Source organism: Salvelinus sp. IW2-2015, unplaced genomic scaffold (assembly GCF_002910315.2).
Source record: "Salvelinus sp. IW2-2015 unplaced genomic scaffold, ASM291031v2 Un_scaffold2157, whole genome shotgun sequence".
NCBI lineage: Eukaryota > Metazoa > Chordata > Actinopteri > Salmoniformes > Salmonidae > Salvelinus > Salvelinus sp. IW2-2015.
In genome coordinates this window covers 112,310-133,504 of record NW_019943489.1, presented here as the reverse complement: position 1 = coordinate 133,504, position 21,195 = coordinate 112,310, and the positions used below count along the sequence as shown (strand labels likewise).

General features: G+C 44.8%; 2 protein-coding genes across 2 annotated transcripts; one reads left to right on the top strand and one right to left on the bottom strand.

Moving 5' to 3' along the window:
• The first annotated feature begins 2,215 nt into the window (after positions 1-2,215).
• On the top strand, positions 2,216-7,061 carry LOC111976743 (frizzled-5). Its single transcript, XM_024005836.3, has one exon. It carries the CDS (start codon positions 3,378-3,380, stop codon positions 5,127-5,129), a length of 1,752 nt encoding a protein of 583 aa, XP_023861604.2. The 5' UTR covers positions 2,216-3,377; the 3' UTR covers positions 5,130-7,061.
• A 95-nt stretch (positions 7,062-7,156) lies between these two features.
• Positions 7,157-20,245, bottom strand: LOC112073125 (cyclin-Y-like protein 1). The gene is made up of 10 exons (XM_024140479.2): positions 18,977-20,245; positions 15,497-15,577; positions 15,156-15,199; positions 13,245-13,345; positions 13,118-13,153; positions 12,911-12,962; positions 12,258-12,377; positions 9,750-9,916; positions 7,981-8,143; positions 7,157-7,811 (listed from the first exon to the last, which is right to left on the bottom strand). The coding sequence occupies exons 1-10, from the start codon at positions 19,131-19,133 to the stop codon at positions 7,695-7,697; spliced, it is 1,038 nt and encodes a 345-aa protein (XP_023996247.1). The 5' UTR covers positions 19,134-20,245; the 3' UTR covers positions 7,157-7,694.
• Between the last annotated feature and the right edge of the window lie 950 nt (positions 20,246-21,195).

Here is a 21,195-nt window from a genome sequence, read left to right as displayed (position 1 = left end):
TCTACCGACTGAACAAACCCCCAGCACCAGACGTACCTACCTACCTACTTCCTTTTCTTCCTCAGTCCACTCCCTCCCTAACAACCTATTGCCCTCCCTACCATACCAAGTTTCGTCTCGTCATCTCCCTTCTCGGACAACCTCACCTAACCAACTACTTCACCTACGTCCTTCCTTCCGTCTTTCGCTCCCTCCCTTCCTCCTTCTACCATATCCCCTACCTACCCACTACCAACCTCCCTACCTAACCAAATTATCCAACTTGAATAAATGCTTGGAGGTAAAGATGACAGCAGTGGTGTAGTCTATGGTGATACAGATATCACTTATTATTGATATCTACATAGCGCATTGATGTGAATCACACTGKTGCTCTCTCATTTAGCTATTTGCGCCTTACGGATTGTGGTTGTTGTGGATGGCTGTTCACAAATCTATATGTGTATTTGAACACAATAATGGTTGAATTCAAGAAGTTTAAGCTGSCTATCAATCATTGTTTTTGAAACCAGTGGACAGCCAGTGAAAAATGCGGTCTTGCAACAGCTGCAGTGCGGATCCCAGCCTATGGAATACAAGTGCGGCTTTTATTTTGGCATTAATACATGTCACTTATCAGTTTGCAAACAATGTATATATATAATTGAGTTAATAAAGCCGCATACAAACATGGTCTCTTTTTTGTTTTCTTGCTCCAAAATGCAGGTGTTTCAGCCTAGCTCAGTGCTTTCTGTGGTGGTGGGGCAAGCCAGCAGAAAATGCGGAGCATTGCACCGTGATTGGCTCAGTGTTCTGTCACTCATGGGGAAACTACGTCATTGTGAAGTGTAAGGGGAGACCTCGAAAATTCTAACCCTTTGGCTGCTGTCATATGTTATGTAGTAAGCTGTTAGTAGCCCATGTGCCTCATGCTAATAATTTGGTCCCTTTTCCCCTCTTAATTAGCCTATAGCCTGTTTTAGAGAAATGTAATCATTGAATATTGTAAGAGCTTTCATTGTCTGCATATATGCCCCCGTTATTTATCCTACGGTTCTGACTTGGTGTACAGGGAGAATACTGTAAGAACTGCCCATGTTCTGAATTCTGTCGCTGTACATTTCAAAAGTGCTGAACAAATAGTTATATTGACAACGTCCGTCCTAGCTCGCTCATTAATGTCTTAATCGGATTGCATCTTATCTGCTCATCGTTCTCTTATGCCATAGTTTGTACATCTCAAMTGTCAGTAGAAACCACATTTGTTTAAACAAATCAGCCARATCAGCTATGTTTTTTAAAAAGGCAGTAAATGAGTCTGAATCGCTGCCAGACAAGGTTCCTCTGATAGCCAGGTGTAGCAGTGGTAAGGTGTTGGGACTCTGCTGTTGGGGCAGCTTTATGTAGGCCATAAGTTTGTGGGCACCGTTTGTCACCGTTATAGTGCAATTAATGTATTGTTTCGTGTTGTATAGTGGTATTGCTGGCGTGCATCATTATTTTTGTTTGCCCCACCAAGATCTGCATGCTAAAATCACCACTGGGTCATGCTCAGGTAAAACAATTTGGCTAATTCTGATAGACTTTGTTTTTTAATGGAAAGATATAATTTAATTGTATTATTATATGTAGTAGAAAGTGYTGGGTTAGAAGAAGCCTACATAACCAACCCATAAAGTAAAATGTAACATCCATATATGGCCAGATATGTAAACTTTAATATTGATTTATCCTGCAATAGATGTCTTTCAATTGGTAACATACATTTTGGTCTTCTTCTAATGCCTCTTAAGGGGAAAGTAATCTAAAAGTAACCGAATGTAATCAGATTACGTTACTGAGTTTGGCTAATCCAAAAGTTACATTACTGATTACAATTTAGGACAGTTAACTAGTAACTTTTTAACGGATTACATTTCGAAAGTAACACACCCAACCCTGGTAAACACCTATGCAGTACAGGAACCCGTGAAAACACTTTCCAATATGATCCCCACCTTTCATTTGTCCCTACATTGACTCTTTTTTTCTTTTATTTATTTTATCCACGGTGCATATACAGTATACAGTTTGAGGTGCAGGTGCGTTAATGTCTCCAAATGCCACCTGTCCCTCCACATCCGGTACATTTTGGTCATCCATATATTTACATATTTACATTAACATAATATATGGATGTAAATATATACATCCATATATTAACTGATTTGGTCAACGCTGTAGCTCAAACTCGGGTCCTGATTACTCCAAAAGGTACAAGGAGCACGGCGGAGTACGGATAGGCTTGGTGAAGCTATCCAAACAGTCCTTGGTCAATAGAACTGAGTGCTCGAGGGCTGGCGCTGTGGATGAGGTGGGCGTTCTGCAGCAGGAGGGGTCTCTTCCTCTTGGGCAGCAGAGCGAGTTATTTTGGCAAGCACTTTGAGATGTGTAGCGAGACAGAGCGATACCTGCTTACAATCATTGGAGATAAGTTTTGGAAAACAAGTGCTGAAGTTTTGAATGAGACGACTCTGGGGTTGTCCAAGTGATACATTTGGTTGGACAAAGGAAAGCGTAACGAGTTTCCCAAACTTTGGAGAGAGAGGAGCGTAAGTGGACGTTTATCAGAAACCTGTTTTCTACCCCGAGGTTCAGACCCCGAGAGCGGCTGCATGAAGAGTGGATTCTYTTTTAATTGGATTAAAATGTGGACTTTAAATGAAACGCACGGGACGTGTTAGGCACCATAGCGGAGAGAAACATTGAGATTAATTTTCTAACAGTTTTGCTTCCAAGTGCTTTTATTGTTCAGAGAGACGCGGTGAGAGGGGTTCCTCTTTTCAAGGCACGGGCGACTTCACCTGTCATGCGGAATACAAACTGGAGGAATATAACATTGTTTCTTGTTTACGCCTGTGGTTACAGTTACTACATTTATTGACGCGTGGCGGAAATGCAAGGAAAGGGTAAATTAATTGTCAACTCAAGTAATTGCAAAGCTTGGTGAATGATTTACAATTGAATGCAACCTATTTAGAGCCTCGGTCGGCTTGGTGTTCATAGTCCATCTTCCCGAAATCCTCACAAGATTTATTGGATAAAACAGTGGCACTTTATTTCGTGGTTTTTCGGATCTTGGCTGCTGTGTTTATAATCACCATGGTTCATTCGAAAGGTGCTCATGCTGTTGGAAGAGAATGCGCGTCCTGCAGTCTGGAATGAAACTTGTCTGTGATTTATAGAACAGAGGACTGTGGACATGCTGCTGGAGCAATTACGCTCTCCTGGGATTTCATATGTCGGAGATGCAGTCATAAATGAAAGGAACGCCTGAGCTTAGAAAATACTGAAGTCCACAACGCAATTCCTGTCATTTTTCTACCTATATTTTTTTCACGGAAATATCCCACTTCCCCATGGCGACCACAGTCAAACCCAGGCTGTGTGGTGTCGTCCGCTGGCTGCTCGCGCTGCTCCTCRCCCAGCTGCCCCTGCTRGCGCACGCTGCCTCCAAGGACATAGTGTGCGAGCCCATCACGGTTCCCATGTGTAAGGGCATCGGATACAACCTCACCTACATGCCCAACCAGTTCAACCACGACACCCAGGAGGAGGTGGGGCTGGAGGTCCATCAGTTCTGGCCCTTAGTCCGCATCCGCTGCTCCCCAGACCTGCTCTTCTTCCTGTGTTCCATGTACACCCCTATCTGTCTGCAGGACTACAAGAAGCCCCTGCCCCCCTGCCGCTCTGTGTGTGAGCGGGCCAAGCGAGGCTGCTCCCCCCTCATGATCCAGTATGGTTTTGAGTGGCCAGAGAGGATGAGCTGTGAGCAGCTGCCTCAGCTGGGAGACGAGACTCTGTGTATGGACCAGAACAGTAGCGAGACCACCACCCTCTCCCCTCCCTTCCCCAAACCCACCCCCAAGGGCACCCGCCGCAGGCAGCCCGTCCCCAAGCCCCCCGCCCCCCAGGAGTGTGACCGGGACTGCCGCTGTCGGGACCCTCTGGTGCCCATCAAGAACGACGCCCATCCCTTATACAACCGGGTCCACACTGGCCCTGTGGATAACTGTGCCCAGCCCTGCCACCACCCTTACTTCTCCCAGGACGAACGCACCTTCACCACCTTCTGGATCGGCCTGTGGTCCATCCTGTGCTTCGTCTCCACCCTGACCACTGTGGCCACCTTCCTCATCGACATGGAGCGCTTCCAGTACCCTGAGAGACCCATCATCTTCTTGGCTGCCTGCTATCTCTTTGTCTCCCTGGGCTACATTATACGACTAGTGGCGGGTCACGAGAGGGTGGCGTGCACTGGGAGCGGAGACCAGCAGCACATCCTGTATGACACCACCGGCCCCGCCCTGTGTACCCTGGTCTTCCTGCTCATCTACTTCTTCAGCATGTCCAGCTCCATCTGGTGGGTGGTGCTCTCCCTCACCTGGTTCCTGGCTGCAGGCATGAAGTGGGGCAATGAGGCAATCGCTGGCTACTCCCAGTACTTCCACTTGGCTGCCTGGCTGATTCCCAGTGTCAAGTCCATCGCGGTCCTCGCTCTGAGCTCTGTGGACGGAGACCCGGTGGTGGGGATCTGCTACGTGGGGAACCAGAGTCTGGAGAGCCTGCGGGGGTTTGTGTTAGCTCCCCTGGTGGTCTACCTCTTCACCGGCTCCCTGTTCCTCCTAGCGGGCTTTGTGTCTCTGTTCCGCATTCGCAGCATCATCAAACAGGGAGGGACCAAGACYGARAAACTGGAGAAGCTMATGATCKGGATRGGYTTGTTRACGGTGCTTTACACMGTTCCTGCTACTATAGTAGTAGCCTGCCTGGTGTACGAGCAGCACTACAGGCCTGGCTGGGACCGGGCTCTATCCTGCTCCTGTCAGGCTGAGAGACAGAGGCTGGGCCTGGGGCCTGACTACGCCGTCTTCATGTTGAAGTACTTCATGTGTCTGGTGGTGGGCATCACATCAGGGGTGTGGATCTGGTCTGGGAAGACCCTGGAGTCCTGGAGGAGGTTCACTGCTCGCTGCTGCCCCTGTTGGGTCTCCAAGCCCACCGTGCCCCCCTCCATGTACATCGAGGCCAGCACGGTCCTCATGGGACACCCCGGGGCAGCTCTGCCACCAGGGTCCTACCACAAACCTGCCCCGCCCTCACACGTGTGAATGGGACCCTAGAGGGTAGAGGAGCCCCTAATGCCATGTGTTCAGTGATAGCCCCGTCATATGTGAGAACGGGACTCACCTTGATGTTGGACAAGATGGTGAATGTGATAAAGCAGTTCTCTGGAAGCAAAAGGGTCAGAGGACAACCAGGAGATAACCAAGTCATTCCACAGGTTGTAAATACAACATCAACAAACCTGCCTCACTGACTCTTTTCATGGAACATGTGTGTTTTTAACAGAAAAGAGGGATATTGTAGAAATCACAATGTGAATTTCTTTGAATGAAATGGGACGTTTGTATCATATGAGCTCTTTGGTACAACTGGTACTCATTGCTGCTTTGGCAAAGTACCACTACTTCAACAGACCCACAGGGGTATTCAACTTGAATACTTGAAGGCTTGAAGCCTGKTGGTTTTCTGTTCTACCTGATAATTAATTGCACCCACCTGGTGTCCCAGGTCTAAATCAGTTCCTGATTAGAGGGGAACATTGGAAAAAAATGCAGTGACACTGGCTTCGCGGACCAGAGATGAGTTTGAGGGCACTAGAACATTCTCTGGGGGGAAAAAGGGAGTTGTGTTTTCGTCAGACTGTGGATGGACGTATAACCTGCACATCTGTACTCCTGTCCATCTGGACCATTAGATGACTCACTATTTATTCCTGTATATATGATGCTCTATAAAAGACTATGGATTTTGCTTACCCAGAATGCCCCCATTATCCAGGGTATTATTCAGTGGGCACTGGGTCCTTAATGGGTGAGAACAAAATTAAGAAAATATTTCATGTGTTTTGTTGCAATCCCAGTGATTTGAATCACTATTCAGTATGAATCTAGTGGATGTGTTTGTATGCTGCTCGAGTTCAATTATTCCAGTATGTACCAATACACACAATCTTGCCCTATTCTGCCCGGTAAAATCCAGCTTGGTTGACTGACTGGTCTGTGAACACCCTAGCCGGTCTTTATAGTAGTGGGATGAAGATCTCTAGCCCAAGTGTTGACCAGATTCTGGACTGGACCTTTGGTGAGGTKATCTGAAAATGGATGTGTAGCCCACTATTATATCAGTAAACAAGGGCCTCTTTTTCTCAACCAGTATTTTCTGTTAGAAATCATTGTCAAAAGTAGCCTCTATAAAACACTAATAGCAGTTGTAGGGAGTTTAATGCTTTGGAATAGTTTTGATATGGACCATGTTGTAAAGCGGTTTGGAGGGACTACTSTCTGTTTGTCAGATCAGTCTCACAGGCCAGAAGGGATGGCCAAAGTGCACCTGGCCTCCCTCTGAGTACTATACCTGTCTGTGCATTACACCCCCTAGTGGTACACACTGGAACTGTTCACACCAACCCAATGGTAAATGTACAGGTTTCGATCACCTGTAAACTACACTGAACCCTCGGACACGTCACCTACGGCTCTGTATACATTTTCAATGACCGCGTCAGTACTCACATTGAGTCAGACGTTTACAAAATGGTCAAAATATTTCTGTTCAATGGTATCCAGCAGGCATAGGCCTACACATCAAACTGTCTTCTCACAAGGGATATACTGGCTGTAGGAACTGGTGGACAGCTAGACTAGAACATGGTTAACTCTGGATMAACTAAAACCTTGTCCAGTTGCTGTTTTCTGCCTTTCTACTTTGTTGTGCTTCAGAGTTTTTCTAACTAGACTAGTGTGTAAATGTTCCAGTGTCTCTAATTTATTAGCCTGTTTCCTGACGTTCAGTGTGAGAGTGTTCTACCCCATCATTTGTAAGTCTGGACTGCAGCTTTGTGTGTACTACATTCAATGTGGCAAATTCATTGCTGACATTATACAAGAAAGATATTTTCTAGATATTTCTGAAGATGCAGCTCTCCCCTACTTTCATTTAGCTCTCACTYCTAGAGAATTAAACTGTGGACCAATCTGTTTCTGAGTATGCGTCATTTGATGTCTAAAGTAATATGTTTACAATGCACTCCCACACTTGTATMTTCTCATCTCCCCTCCAATGAAAGCCACAATGATGTTACATGATTAGTGTTTATTTAAAATACTCCATCTCCAAATTATTTTCAATTTAAAAACAAGTACATTTCACAGCTAGTAGCCTACATAGTAAGCAAAAAAAAAAAAAAAACTATTTTTTTCTTCCCCCTTCTTTCTATGTAGTGAAGAAGTTATTTTGCGCTTAGGATCTGGGACGGGACAGGCGGGGCCTATGGTGCTGCCACGACCAGTCTCAGAGGGGCTGGGTTTGAAAGAGGGTTTGAGGCAGGTATCCTGGGGTGTTTMTTGGGCTGTAGAGGTCAGATATTGTTGAGTTAATTTTGCATGGCTCAGTGCTCCAGGCGGGTGGACTTTTCACTTTAGGACCAATGGAAGTCTAAAATGAGCGAACTTCACCCACCCGGGGCACAGGGCCATGCYAAATTAACTCCACCATTGTGTCTGTCCAGTGAGAGCACAATGTTGGAGTGTGGCTGTCCTATGAGAGAGCAGTGTTGGGAGTGACAGATTTGTCGCTGACTAATGAGAGCACAACGCTGAAGTGTGGCTGGCCTATGAGAGCACAGCGTTGGAGCGGCGGATGCCCACCAGATTGTCAGCGCTGAAGGACCTCCTCATGGCCGCTCGGCTCAGGTCCTTGTACTTGTCTTCACACAGTCTGGAGATGGCCTGGACAACACAACACACAGGCTCATTGGCTTCATACCTAACGCACTGGTTAACAACACTTCCCTTTTGACCATTCATGTCTCGCGCTCCGTCTCAGCTGCCATCTTTTCTGCTACTAGACACATTCTCCCACTTCTACTGATACCTGTAAGCTCCTTCACTACCTTACCTCCAGTTTCTGTGCCCTCTCGTTGTTGAGTGGCTCGAGGGGAAAGAGGAGGTTGTTGTCCTCGGCCAGAGAGCGCAGGTCGAAGTAGTACTTAGCGTAAACACTGGCCGGGACGTTGATGTTGAACTGCAGCAGCTCCAGGAAGTGACGCTCCATCTCGTTCCTGACGGAAGGAGAGCGGATTAAACAGGGTTAATAGAGAGACTCCTAATAAAAAAAAGTTGCTCTCAGGCACAGATCTAGAATCAACCCTGACAATGAGTGGGGGAGAAATGCCAAATAGACCTTAGATCAACGATAGGGGTAACGTCAACCACGGGCCAGCCCTCATAGGGCGAGAGTCTAACCAATAGCATAAACTTCACTTGTCTTTCCCTTACAGCAGCAAGGAGAAGGTTGCATGTCTGCAGGAGTGCTATTCAACTCATCTTATTAAAATGTTTATTATAAAAAATTAAAATCTATTTTTTCAAGTAATTACCCAAAAGAACAAACAGGAATTAGATACAAAAAAATAAATACAACTCAACAAACTAGAGCAAGTGAGGGCTGGCCTATTCATTCTAACTACAATGAAGACCCATACGGCTCGCTTCATGTCTCTCCTTATCACCACGGAGACAGCATCCAGGATGCTTTGTGGGAGAGGAGACATGAGGGCCAGGGTGGCTGGAGGTTGTGTGTTGGAAGGCTGGTCTCCCAGGGCAACTAATGGAGTGTGTGAGGGCTACTGCCATTATGTAGGAGAGATGAGAGCCACTCCAGACTCCCCAGCTCACAAAGACATGACAGTAGACTGCAAATGGAAAGAAGAGCGGGAGGGACATGGGCTCACACACACAGGGTGGCAGGTAGCCCAGAGCATTGGGCCAGTAACCATAGTTAGAATTCCAGAGCTGACTAGATATAGATATCTATATATTTTTTTTATGTCGATCTGCCCTTGAGCAAGGCACTTAACCCCAATTTCTCCTAGGTTGCCGTTGATAATGGGTGACCCTGGACGTGACCCCACTGAGGGTGTCTGAGGAGGAGTTGGGATATGCAAAAAAAACATMTATATTTCATTACACTGTCATGTGTGAAACAGGACAAATATAAGCACCCCTTATTTGACACATGTACACACTCAAACAACTAACTTAACAGACAGTCAACCGCAGCCCACTCTAAAAGCTACTAGAATTTAAGCCAGTAGTTTAGTAAGGAGCAGCCTACTGATGGCTTGGAGCAGCCTACGGATGGCTTGGAGCAGCCTACTGATGGCTTGGAGCAGCCTACTGATGGCTTGGAGCAGCCTACTGATGGCTTGGAGCAGCCTACTGATGGCCTCCTGTATACAACCAGTACTCTGCCTCCCTCAATGTCCCTCTCTGGGCCTAGTCTTCACTTCTTTGGTGCCCAAAGCAGGGTCCTCATCTCACACAGCCCTGATGAGAGCTAGAGGACAGCTGTCCCAGTCTATAGACTACAGCCCAATGAATGATTATCAGACCAGGGGGGAAGAAGGCTCCAGTCTACATCTGTTCACCTGAAACATGACCATGATGAATCACTACCCAATCAGCCTCCGCCTTCAAATCACTACCCAATCAGCCTCCGCCTTCAAATCACTACCCAATCAGCCTCCGCCTTCAAATCACTACCCAATCAGCCTCCGCCTTCAAAGTGAAAATAACATATCTAAAGCTGAACATTAAAGTACGGTTTAGGTTGGCACAATAGTGAGAAATGTGTATCTTGAGTATGTGTGTGTCCTGTCCACTCACATGTCCTCCACAGTGATGTCTTTGAGGATCTGGCAGTAGTCTACGTTCCACACGGCCTGGTCGTCCCACACCTTGGACGCCAGCAGGATGGCTCCCAGTACGATACGCTTCCAGTTGCACGGACAGATGTCTATCTCAGCGTAYGTCAGCAGACGCTCCAGATACACCTGGTGAAGGTTAGAGGTCTTAAACTGATCGTGTGCTGATAAACCGGAGGTGGTTATTTRCATTCAGAAATGTGCTCAACATAGAAAACCAGTAGGGAAAAGGGCATGTTATTGATATATAGACACACAAGTGAGAAATAGTACTTTGTTATGGTTGGAGTACAGGAAATAAGAAATGCTTGATATATTAGGACCAATCATATTGTATTAATCAAATGGAGGTCTACTGTCTGTTTAAATTGAAACTAGGCTCTGTTCACTTGTGCTCTTGAGTAGCGCAGCGGTTTAAGGCACTGCATCTCAGTGCTAGAGGCATCACTACAAACCCTGGTTCGATTCCAGGCCGTATCACACTTTGGGAGTCCCATAGGGCGGCGCACAATTGGCCCAGCGTCGTCCGGGTTAGGGTTTGGCCGGGGTAGGCCGTCATTGTAAATAAGAATTTGTTGTTAACTGACTTGCCCAGTTAAATAAAAAAACATTTTTTAAATGTACTTGCTGTGCTTCGTCAATGGTTTCTGTTACTCTGCTGCCCCCCYGTGGTGCATTAGTGCAGATGTATTCTAACGTATCATTTAGGTTAATACAACCCCACAATACCTAGTGAATAATACAGTACATTATAATTTAGCAGACGCTTTCATCCAAAGMGACTTAGYAACGCGTGCYTACATTTTACGTATGGGTGGTCCCAGGAATCAAACCCATTACCCTGGCATTACAAGCATCATGTTCTACCAACTGAGCTACAATACATGTACAGTTGAAGTCGGAAGTTTACATGCACTTAGGTTGGAGTCGTTAAAACGATTTTTTTCAACCACTCCARAAATTTCTTGTTAAACTATAGTTTTGGCAAATCTACTTTGTGCATGACACAAGCAATTTTTCCAACAATTGTTTACAGACAGATTCTTCCACATATAATTCACTGTATCACAATTCCAGTGGGGTCAGAAGTTTACATTCTCTAAGTTGACTGTGCCTTTAAACAGCTTGGAAAATTCCAGAAAATTATGTCATGGCTTTAGAAGCTTCTGATAGGCTAATTGACATCATTTGAGTCAATTGGAGGTGTACCTGTGGATGTATTTCAAGGCCTACCTTCAAACTCCATGCCTCTTTGCTTGACATCATGGGGAAATCAAAAGAAATCAGCCAAGGCCACAGAAAAAAAAAAGTGTAGACCTCCACATGTCTGGTTAATCCTTGGGAGCAATTTCCAAATGCCTGAACGTACCACTTTCATCTGTACAAACAATAGTACGCAAGTATAAACACCATGGAACCACGCAGCCGTCATACCGCTCAGGATGGAGACGCGTTCTGTCTCCTAGAGATGAACGTACTTTGGTGCGAAATGTGCAAATCAATCCCAGAACAGCAAAAGACCTTGTGAAGATGGAGGAAATAGGTACAAAAGTATCTATATCCACAGTAAAACAAGTCCTATATCGCTCAGCAAGGAAGAAGCCACTGCTCCAAAACCGCCATAAAAAAGCCAGACTACGGTTTGCAACTGCACATGGGGACAAAGATCGTACTTTTTGGAGAAATGTCCTCTGGTCTGATGAAACAAAAATAGAACTGTTTGGCCATAATGACCATTTATGTTTGGAGGAAAAAGGGGGCCGAAGAAACACCATCCCAACCGTGAAGCACGGCATCATGTTGTGGGTGCTTTGCTGCAGGAGGGACTGGCACTTCACAAAATAGATGGCATCATGAGCAGGAAATTATGTGGATATATTGAAGCAATATCTCAAGACATCAGTCAGGAAGTTAAAGCTTGGTCGCAAATGGGTCTTCCAAATGGACAATGACCCCAACACACTTCCAAAGTTGTGGCAAAATGGCTTAAGGACTTAAAGTCAAGGTATTGAAGTGGCCATCACAAAGCCCTGACCTCAATCCTATAGAAAATTTATGGGCAAAACTGAAAAACGTGTGTGAGCAAGGAGGCCTACAAACCTGACTCAGTTACACCACTCTGTCAGGGGGAATGGGCCAAAAATTCACCCAATTTACTTGTGGAAGCTACCTGAAACATTGACCCAAGTTAAACAATTTAAAGACAATGCTACCAAATACTAATTGAGTGTATGTAAACTTCTGACCCACTGGAATGTGATGAAAGAAATTCATTCTCTTTCCGTATATTCTGACATTTCACATTCTTAAAATAAAGTGGTGATCCTAACTGACCTAAGACATGGAATTTTTACTAGGATTAAATGTCAGGAATTGTGAAAAACTGAGTTGAAATGRATTTGGCTAAGGTGTATGTAAACTTRCGACTTCAACTYTATGTGTTTTGATGGTTGCTGACTGSACTCCTCACCAAGGTGACGATGGCACACTCTGCAGTGAGCTGTGCAGCGCTGAACAGAGTTCTGACAAAGCGGTAGATGAGTTTGTGCTCAGGGTCCATGACAGAGTAGTTGTCAGGGACCTGCTCTCTCTGCAGGGAGAAGACAGTGTTAGACAACACATACCAGCCCAGAGACAACACAAAACACACATTCATGTCTTGAATAGCACATAAAAGACTACCCTCAACAAGATAACATTTAAGTAATTTCTCAATTTCCTAATGGTTTTATGTCAACTTTCCTACCAGAGCTGAACTAACTTCTTCATTCCCCCTGCAGTGGTGTGTGCTATGCTGAAGTTGGAGCTAAGAGCAGTGGTGTGTGCTATGCTGAAGTTGGAGCTAAGAGCAGTGGTATGTGCTATGCTGGGCTATGGGGCACATCAAGTTGCAGCGTAAGGTCTAGAAGGGAGTGAAGAGGCTGGCTGATGCCAGATATTGATGTAGACAAGGGCTGAGAAACCAATACTGTCACATCTTCTGCAGACCTCTGTTTTGATGTAAACCTGTATTAGCAGGTCTTTGGAATACGTAACAGCTATTCACTTCCRGTAAACACATAACAGCTATTCACTTCCTGTAAACCCTGAGTGGATTATGGTCAAATTGAACCAACCACTCACCGATAAGGGGTGCATCTTCTCATCAAAAATGTCCAGTGACCTGTCTGAGTCCCTGAGAGACAGAGGAACAGAGAGAACGCCTCCACTATGAGCCAAATACTGTCCAATACAGCCATTCTGCCAGGCCTCGAAGGCACGTTCTGATCCCCCATTAAAAGTAAAAGCTGTGCATACTCAAACTGAACAAGTCAAAACACTGCCACTCACCTGTTTTTAATGTGGTAGTATATTGCTAATGTAACACTGGAAAACAAGACAGACAGAAATCATTAGGCCWGAGTTCAACTAGAAAAGGTTTCCTGTGTGTGCATATATGAAGGTAGTGGGTACCCACCATTTAATTGTGCTTTTCAAGTTAGGCTGGCTGACCGTGCTGTCATCTATAAAGATGGTGGAACAGGAGCTGTACTTCTTAGAAAGAGGGCCAGGAGAGGTCTGCAAAATGAAATATGTGACATGGAAGTCAGACGCTGCTAATGTGGGCCCTGTTGAACCCAATCCTTCTGAGGTAATTGATGCTAARGTTAGCCTGTGGTGGCCTTAGCCAAATAATGACATCACCAATAAGTCACTCCCGGGTCAGGAACTATTTCCAAGGTAAAAGGTTTGGTTTGAAATGTGGCTAAACTGGGCAGTTGCTCTATAATACAGAGAGAATGAGATGAGGTGGAGTTGAGGGTGGACACTCGCTAAACATTCATACCAGGTCTCCTCTTTATCTGTGTCTGTCTTCTAGCTGACAGGACACCACAGCGGTTACAGCCTGTTCTATTGTGGTCAACTCAAGCACAGGCTACATGAACAAACACAGAGTAGCAGGCAAGGGGGAACACAGCCTGCCTTTTATTTGACCAGGTCAAAAGGTCTTGGCACTTAGCTAGTTTCCACAGTGGGGCTATATTATTAGAGGTTGGRGTAAAAGCAGGCAGCCATAACCCCAGCCAACCCTCTGCTTAACTACTTACACTGGTGGGAATTGACCTATATGGAAAGGGCTAAATTGAAATGTTCTTACAGAAGAATTATGGAAAGCATATGGGCTCCCGAGTGGCGCAGCTGTCTAAGGGACTGCAGCTCAGTGCAAGAGGCGTCACTACCGTCCTTGGTTCGAATCCAGGCTGTATGACATCCAACCGTGATTGGGAGTCCCATAGGGCGGCGCACAATTGGCCCAGCGTCGTCCGGGTTTGGCCAGCATAGGCCGTCATTGTAAATAAGAATTTGTTCTTAACAAACTTGCCTTGTTAAATAAAGGTTAAATAAAAAAATTATAACCATGGCAGCAATTAAAATGGAACAGTTTGGGGATTATGGGAAATTATTAGAGGAAAGGCGAGGACAACAGTTCACCTGACAAGACTGGATCCAAAACATTACACCGTTGATTTGGTGTGCATTTTACATTTACTGTACTTTCCGGCACATTTGTTGATAACMAAATCTAAAAATACTCTGGATACAATCAGCAACATAAGAGAAATGATTGRACATTTTCTTCACAATWCAACAAACATGGTCTCTTTCTGTTCAGGACAACCCAGGGTATAACGCCATGGCATCTTGTAACTATACATCAAACATAGTGATCGTGAACKTTCACACTGTATATCACATGGGTTTTATGATATGGAAATGTGAYGTGCACATTTGGACTCAAAGCGGTATTGATTATAATCTTCAACGTCTTATCTTTCAAAATACATCGAGTCCTCGTAATTTACAGCATTTCCATCACTCAAACAGCCAAAAATGTGCAAAAGTTGCCCAATTAGAGGGAAGGATTGGAGTCAACTTCCTGTCGTGTGATGTTCTATTTCAGAACGGCTGTCAGAGAGCAGTGAAGCGGAGACTGAGCTCTGACGTCATGTATAGCATGTTACTGTACAGCCACTGAGGGACACTAAATTGGAACAATCTGTCCTTTTCAACCAGTATAAGGGCTACATCCTATAAGAGCTGACCAATGAGGTGTGATGGTCAGAGAGTGGCATTTGCATATGCATGAGCTTGGTGTTGTCCTCTAGAGCAGAGGTCCTTAAACCTTTTTCAGCTCCAAACCCAAATGACAAATTGACCATCCTCCCGTGACCCAAATTGTCCTCCAGTGACCCAAGTTACGAGGAAAGTATGAGATTACAGATGTATCCTCACAACCCAACTCTCACATGCATGCCCACACAGTAGTCACACACAATTCATTATTGTTGGTTAACACAAAATTAAAACTTAGTATTGAAATACTTACATGACTAACATGGTTTATGTGATTGCTTTTCCTCTTGTCTCGCACTGGAAGGAAAAAGAAAATAGGCCATTACAGACCCAGACAAAACAGTCATGTTGAAAATAATGAGGAACGGTACTGAGTCACATTGTGCTTATGAGAAAGCCATATCAGAGTCKCTTACAGTAGCCTAAGTACCATCTCTCTACATAGCTTGCTAGAGCAGAGACYGGGTGAGTTACCACCGTACCAAGTAGCTAAAGTGTGTATGACGAGAGTTTGAGACGTGTGCCGTATTGGCTGACATGGCATCATGATCATTTCTCCTGTGTGATGTGTTGTGACCAGGGTACAYTACTTACATTCGCTGTCTGTCTGGGACTTGCAGAGGAAGATGGTGCTGGCTCGGGCATGGTCTGATGGGTTGGACTCCTGGGCCAGTTCTGGAACACAAAGACACCGCTGACCATTAGAAACAAAGTAGGCAACAAGGGTAATGACACAGACTAAGAAACAGAAGAACCTAACTTGGAAGGTTAGTGATCCAGAAAACCGTCTGTTTAGGGGGTAAACTACCTTAGTTCACCTGAGGTGAGTATGTTGACTTGAAGCKGGTGAGTGGAAAATGAGACCTGACACACAGAACAGTGACCTGTAGCTTACTGAACRTAAGCAATAATGCCTGAGAACCAGGGAATTATCGTGACAACTCCCGACAAGGGCTGTTCTGAGGCCCGAGGCGAAGTTATCACATGATAAGTCCAGGGTTTGAAGGCAATAGGTTGCCAACATATTTATGAAAATATGAATTAAAAACATTAACGAGTAAATTTGTTTTTACATTCTAAAGTTTGCTACCCAGGCTGGTCTTCTTAGTTATTTTCTCTTGTTGACCCAGTTGTTRGTTCTAATCTTTKTATTCATTCGACGTTGCTATGCTAAACATTCGACGTTGCTATGCTAAACAAGTCATTGACATGTAGCTAGCTGGCAGAGACTCAATGATGTTGAGACAAGAACTTCAATAATGAATGATTTAATAAATATCCAATAGGCCTACATAGGCAACAACTATTATGGTTGGTGAGTCTGAGCTAACAAAGCTAGTTGGTGATGTTAACAGTGACGTTTCCGTTGATAGCACAGGAGTGGGAAAACTAGCTACTGTCCTGGTGCTGCTTGGTGACAGCCAGTGCTTGCCTCTTTGCTGGCACGGGAGAGATCGCATTTGTAAAATGGTACATTGTTGCCCAGGTCAGAGGCAGACAGCTAGGTTTATAACCCCCAACTGTTGCAAACCAAATAGTAGCATGGAAAAATGTATWGACTCTCCCCACGAAGGAGATGAAGTTTATGAATTTCCTGCCTGGGCTACAGACAGTAGAATTATGACATTAACAAGAAATGGTACTTTGTGGGAGTTGTCCCACAACTCCCGCATATCAACCAATCAGCACAACATGTTCTATGTCACTCAACCATTTGAACTATCCCTGTGCTGCAGTACCTGGAAGGACTGCATGCTATTACAGTAGCTAGTGATGGGGAAAATGGATACAGTGACAGTGCATTCGGAAACTATTCAGAGCCCTTGACTTTTTCCACACTGTTACATATCGGCAGCTAAGGATGGTGATAATATTGTATCGTGATATCTCTGGCAATTCCCAGCCCTACTTTTACCCAGTTAGATGGATGAATGAGTGAGTAAGTGAATGAAACACGTGTGTACAGCAGCCAGGCTATGTAACAAAACACACTTGGACAGCAGGAGCYTTGCATTCTAATGATGCAGATGAATCTGATGACCTCCTTTGTAACCACCCCACATTACAGGCTCAACGGTCAGGTTTAGCTATTAGACATCCCCATCCTACCCTGATGTATTAACAGCTACCTCTGTCTGMGATTGGGTGCTCCTGGCCTGGAGCAGACGTGGCAGGCAGGGCCAGGGGGATGCGAGGCCAGACGGGTTGGCTTGGCAGCGTGTGCCCCCTGCCCACTCAGGCTGTGGGGATGGTGGTATGGGACTGGCAGGGCGGGGGCAACAAGGAGACCTTTGTCTGGGGTCTCTGTGGAAAACACAGTCCTCACTCTACACCCCTCCCACACTGGCCAGCACGCTGAGAAACAGGAAGTGGGAGCAGTCATGCCAACCCATCTGCAGACAGGCTACCGAACCAAACAGTGTGTTCCATACAGAGCATAGAGCAGCGACTAGCAGGTAGACTAGCCAACGTGTAGTCTTTTACAACACAKACCATGGTGCAACACAAAGTTCTTCAGCCTATCAGATCCACTAAGATGAGTCTGTCATTTACATTTACATTTAAGTCATTTAGCAGACGCTCTTATCCAGAGCGACTTACACATTGGACACTGTCAGACACCATCATGTGATTACTCCAGCCTAGATAAGATGGAGCCTCAGCTCCCCTTCCCAGCCACACTCTCCTCCCTCCACCAACCTACATCAATCACTCCCTGGCCTTTCCCTGGACTGGAGTCTTCCTGCCGGGGAAATACCTTGCGGCACTAAGGGTGGGCGAGGCCTGGTTGGCATGTTAAGGCGTCAGCATGCTGCAGTTCAGCTGGCGCTTAGCCCAACTCGCTTAGCCCAACTCGCTTAGCCCAACTGAACAAATGTGCTTGCATACTCCCTTGAAAGACCTTTGCTTGAAAAACAAGAAGAAAAAAAATATTTAAAAAATAAAGAGGCAATAGTAATGTTTGTCCATTTTGAGACGCCGTAGCCAGTATACACTTCCTCAAAAGTAAGAATTAATCTGAAATAACTCAATAAATCTATCATTAATTGACATTTTTGCAGAGGAGCTCTTAGTCGTGCAATTTTACAAACAAACACATCACAAAATGTACCRGACCAATCAAATTTGATTTGAAGAGGGCATGACAACACCTCTTCTCCAATCAGGAGGCTGAAAAAATGTCTCATGGTCCACAGATCCTTAAAAGGTTCTATAACTGCACCATTGAGAGCATCTTGACTGGCTTGGTATGGCAACTAATGATTGCCMAGTCACTTTTACACCTACCTATATGTACATATTACCTCCTACCCCTGCACATTGACTCGGTACTGGTACTCCTTGTATATAMMCTTGTTATTTTACTGTGTTACCATTTCCTTTTTTGATAATTTTGTCTTACTTTTTAACTCTGCATTGCTGGGGAAGGGCTCGTAAGTAAGCATATCACGGTAAAGTCTACACCTGTTGTATTCGGCGCGTGACATACAATTTGATTTGGCTGAGCTAGTTGGGCTGGTACTGTGGAATGCCCTTATCACTGAGATCAATGATGGTGGCAACACCAGTCTGAGCTCCGCTGCTCTCAGTCAATAGGGGTCTGAATGGATGAGTGCATAATGCCTGGTGTTGCAGCAGCAGGAAGTGTGTGTGGTTTTACCCCAGGGGTACAACACCATGCAGGGCCTAAAATCAACAGTAGTAAAAAGATGTAAACAACCAGCAACATCAAACCCTGCTGAGAGGGAGGGGCAGGACACCAGGGGGCTATAGATCAAATACCCCTCCTTCCCAATTGACAGCCTCATCTCACTTTACTTGCATGTAATACAGTTGGCTACAGGCCTCAGAGGGAGGTGTATGAGAAATAGTGTGTTAAAAAGACGAAATGGATGTTGTATATTTTAGTACTGCATCTCTACTGCTGCAACTACCACAGCCAATGATAATGTAGATTTGGAGGAAYCCAACCAAACACAGGACAGACACCTACCGGTTCTGTCTTTCTAGTAGCCAGTCACATCCTGTAAATATTTCCAATCCTAGCTATGCTGTAGGGTGTGTGACACRTACCGTCAGGGACCTCTCTGTCGCTGATGTGCTGCAGGTACGGGCCGGTGTCGTCACTCACGTCCGTAATTATTTGGTAGTCTTCGTGGCGGTCCACCGGTTGCCTTGGTAGCTTTGGGCTCCCCTCGGGCGACACGCAGCATGAAACCGTATTCCCCATTCCAAACCAGGGATAACCTCAACACTATTTAAGTAGTGCAAAGTTCCTTCAAATCAAGGATGCCAGATATGTAGCTTTACTGCTACATACAAATACATTACATAAGCCTATGATTCAGCTACAAGTCCTAGGATAAAAAAATAAGTCTATAATTAAAACAAAGATGAGAGAAACACGTAAATGGTCAACCAAATTGCTGACCAGTAATGTCAATAAATTGCACCCCTGGCCATCTGAGTGTGTGCTCCGTCCGCACCATGAATCAGATTGCTGGCTGCACAGCAAAATAAAAATCGATGTTTGTTCGAGTGGTCTATGCTCTATTATTTACAAGGTTGCTAACTAACGAAACMAATTATTTGTAACACTGAGGTCATCAAGCAGCTGTTTAAATCCTAGCATTACAAGCGGTTGCCCATTCATCCATTCGGCATTCCTTTGCTAGCAAAATCAGCTAGCTAGCAGCAATGGAACATTGTCTGTAAGGTCGATTAACTAGTTAGCTCGTCCCTTTAATAACTTTGCCAATATGCATCAACGCCTCCGGAGCTGCCGTTTAAACAATCATAAAAAATAAAAAAAACTACTCCACTCATATGCTACTAGCTAGTTCTTCCAAGCATGGATCCCCAATAGTTTCCGAACAGGGATTCCCAATTTTCCGAGATGGGACTGGCGTGAGAGATCTTTCTTGGATTCCCAATCCCAGGATCAGACGACAACTTTATCCGAGGCTTGAGGCCTACACTAACGTAGCTACCCGCTTGATAAAGAAAACAAACCCGGAGAGTTTCAAGTCATTTAGTGATTGTAATCTGGTCAAGCCTTGTCGAAGTTAATTTTCGATCTCACAACTTGTGGACTAAAGACCCTACGTTATCCCCTCCTCTCCACCGGCCAGTTCTGCGGTCCGCTACCCGCCACCACCGCCATCAGCTCTGAACACACCGCTGACTGGGTTGCGTTCAGTACGTTTTTACGTTGTGGAACGTTCAATTGAACGGACCTGTGGTTATAGCYAAACAATTCATAAATAAATATAATTGCTTTTAAGTCTTAATTTATGATTAGGTATAAGGTTAGCCGTGAAGTTAAGGTTAGAGTTCAGTTTAAAATCACATTATAAGAAGATAAATTGTCGAAATAGGAGGGGTTTCTGACTTTCTGGGAGTGGTAACTAGTGACGATCGTACTGAACGACCAGTTGACGGGGAGGGTTGGGTTGGGGAACGCTGTCAGCATGGCCACTGCCCTTTTAATTCTCAAATTCGTCACTCATTGCTTCAAGCCACACCTCGCCACACCCACCAAACGTGAGCAAACGATCCTCAAAGTCTGTTCAAGAACGTACACGAACGTTTTGGGGAAACGATTCGTTAAGTACAAACCGTTCCGTAACGTAGCAAACGTTCAAGCGAACTGAACGCACATCTGGCACGCAGAGTTGACCCACCCACTTACAGAACCCTAAATTACTCAAAACAAAGGGGAATGTTTCGATGGCAATTGGTTGAAACACGTGTCAGTCTAAATTATTTCTGAACAATAACTACATTCAGTACATACATCTTCATCCCTATTGGTCTTTAAAAATCAAGAGTGTCCTTCTTTCATTGCTCTATGTACATGTCAATCATCCACCCATAGAAAGACAACCTCTTGGTTAATCGTACATTTTATTGGCCAAAAACCACGGACAGGACTGTACCTAAATTATACTTACAAAACCCAAAAAACAGAACAGCCAGAGGAATTCCACAAATAAAAAAGGAAGAGAAAGAAAAATAATAATAATACAAATCCACATTATATCAATTAAAATACAGACACGTAGGGAATAGATGTTTTAGACATTTTGTTCTGTATACGTTTCAATGACTCTAAATAGTTTTCTCGGATTAAAAAAAATTAAGAAAAGGGCCCTTTTCTTCATAAATTTTGATTTGTGTATGAAACATTTTATTAATAACATAAGGAGATTTGTGACATACTCACGTTCAATTGTGGAACCAGTGTAGTAAAATAATATGTCAAAGTTAGATATTTCAATGTTCGTATGCAG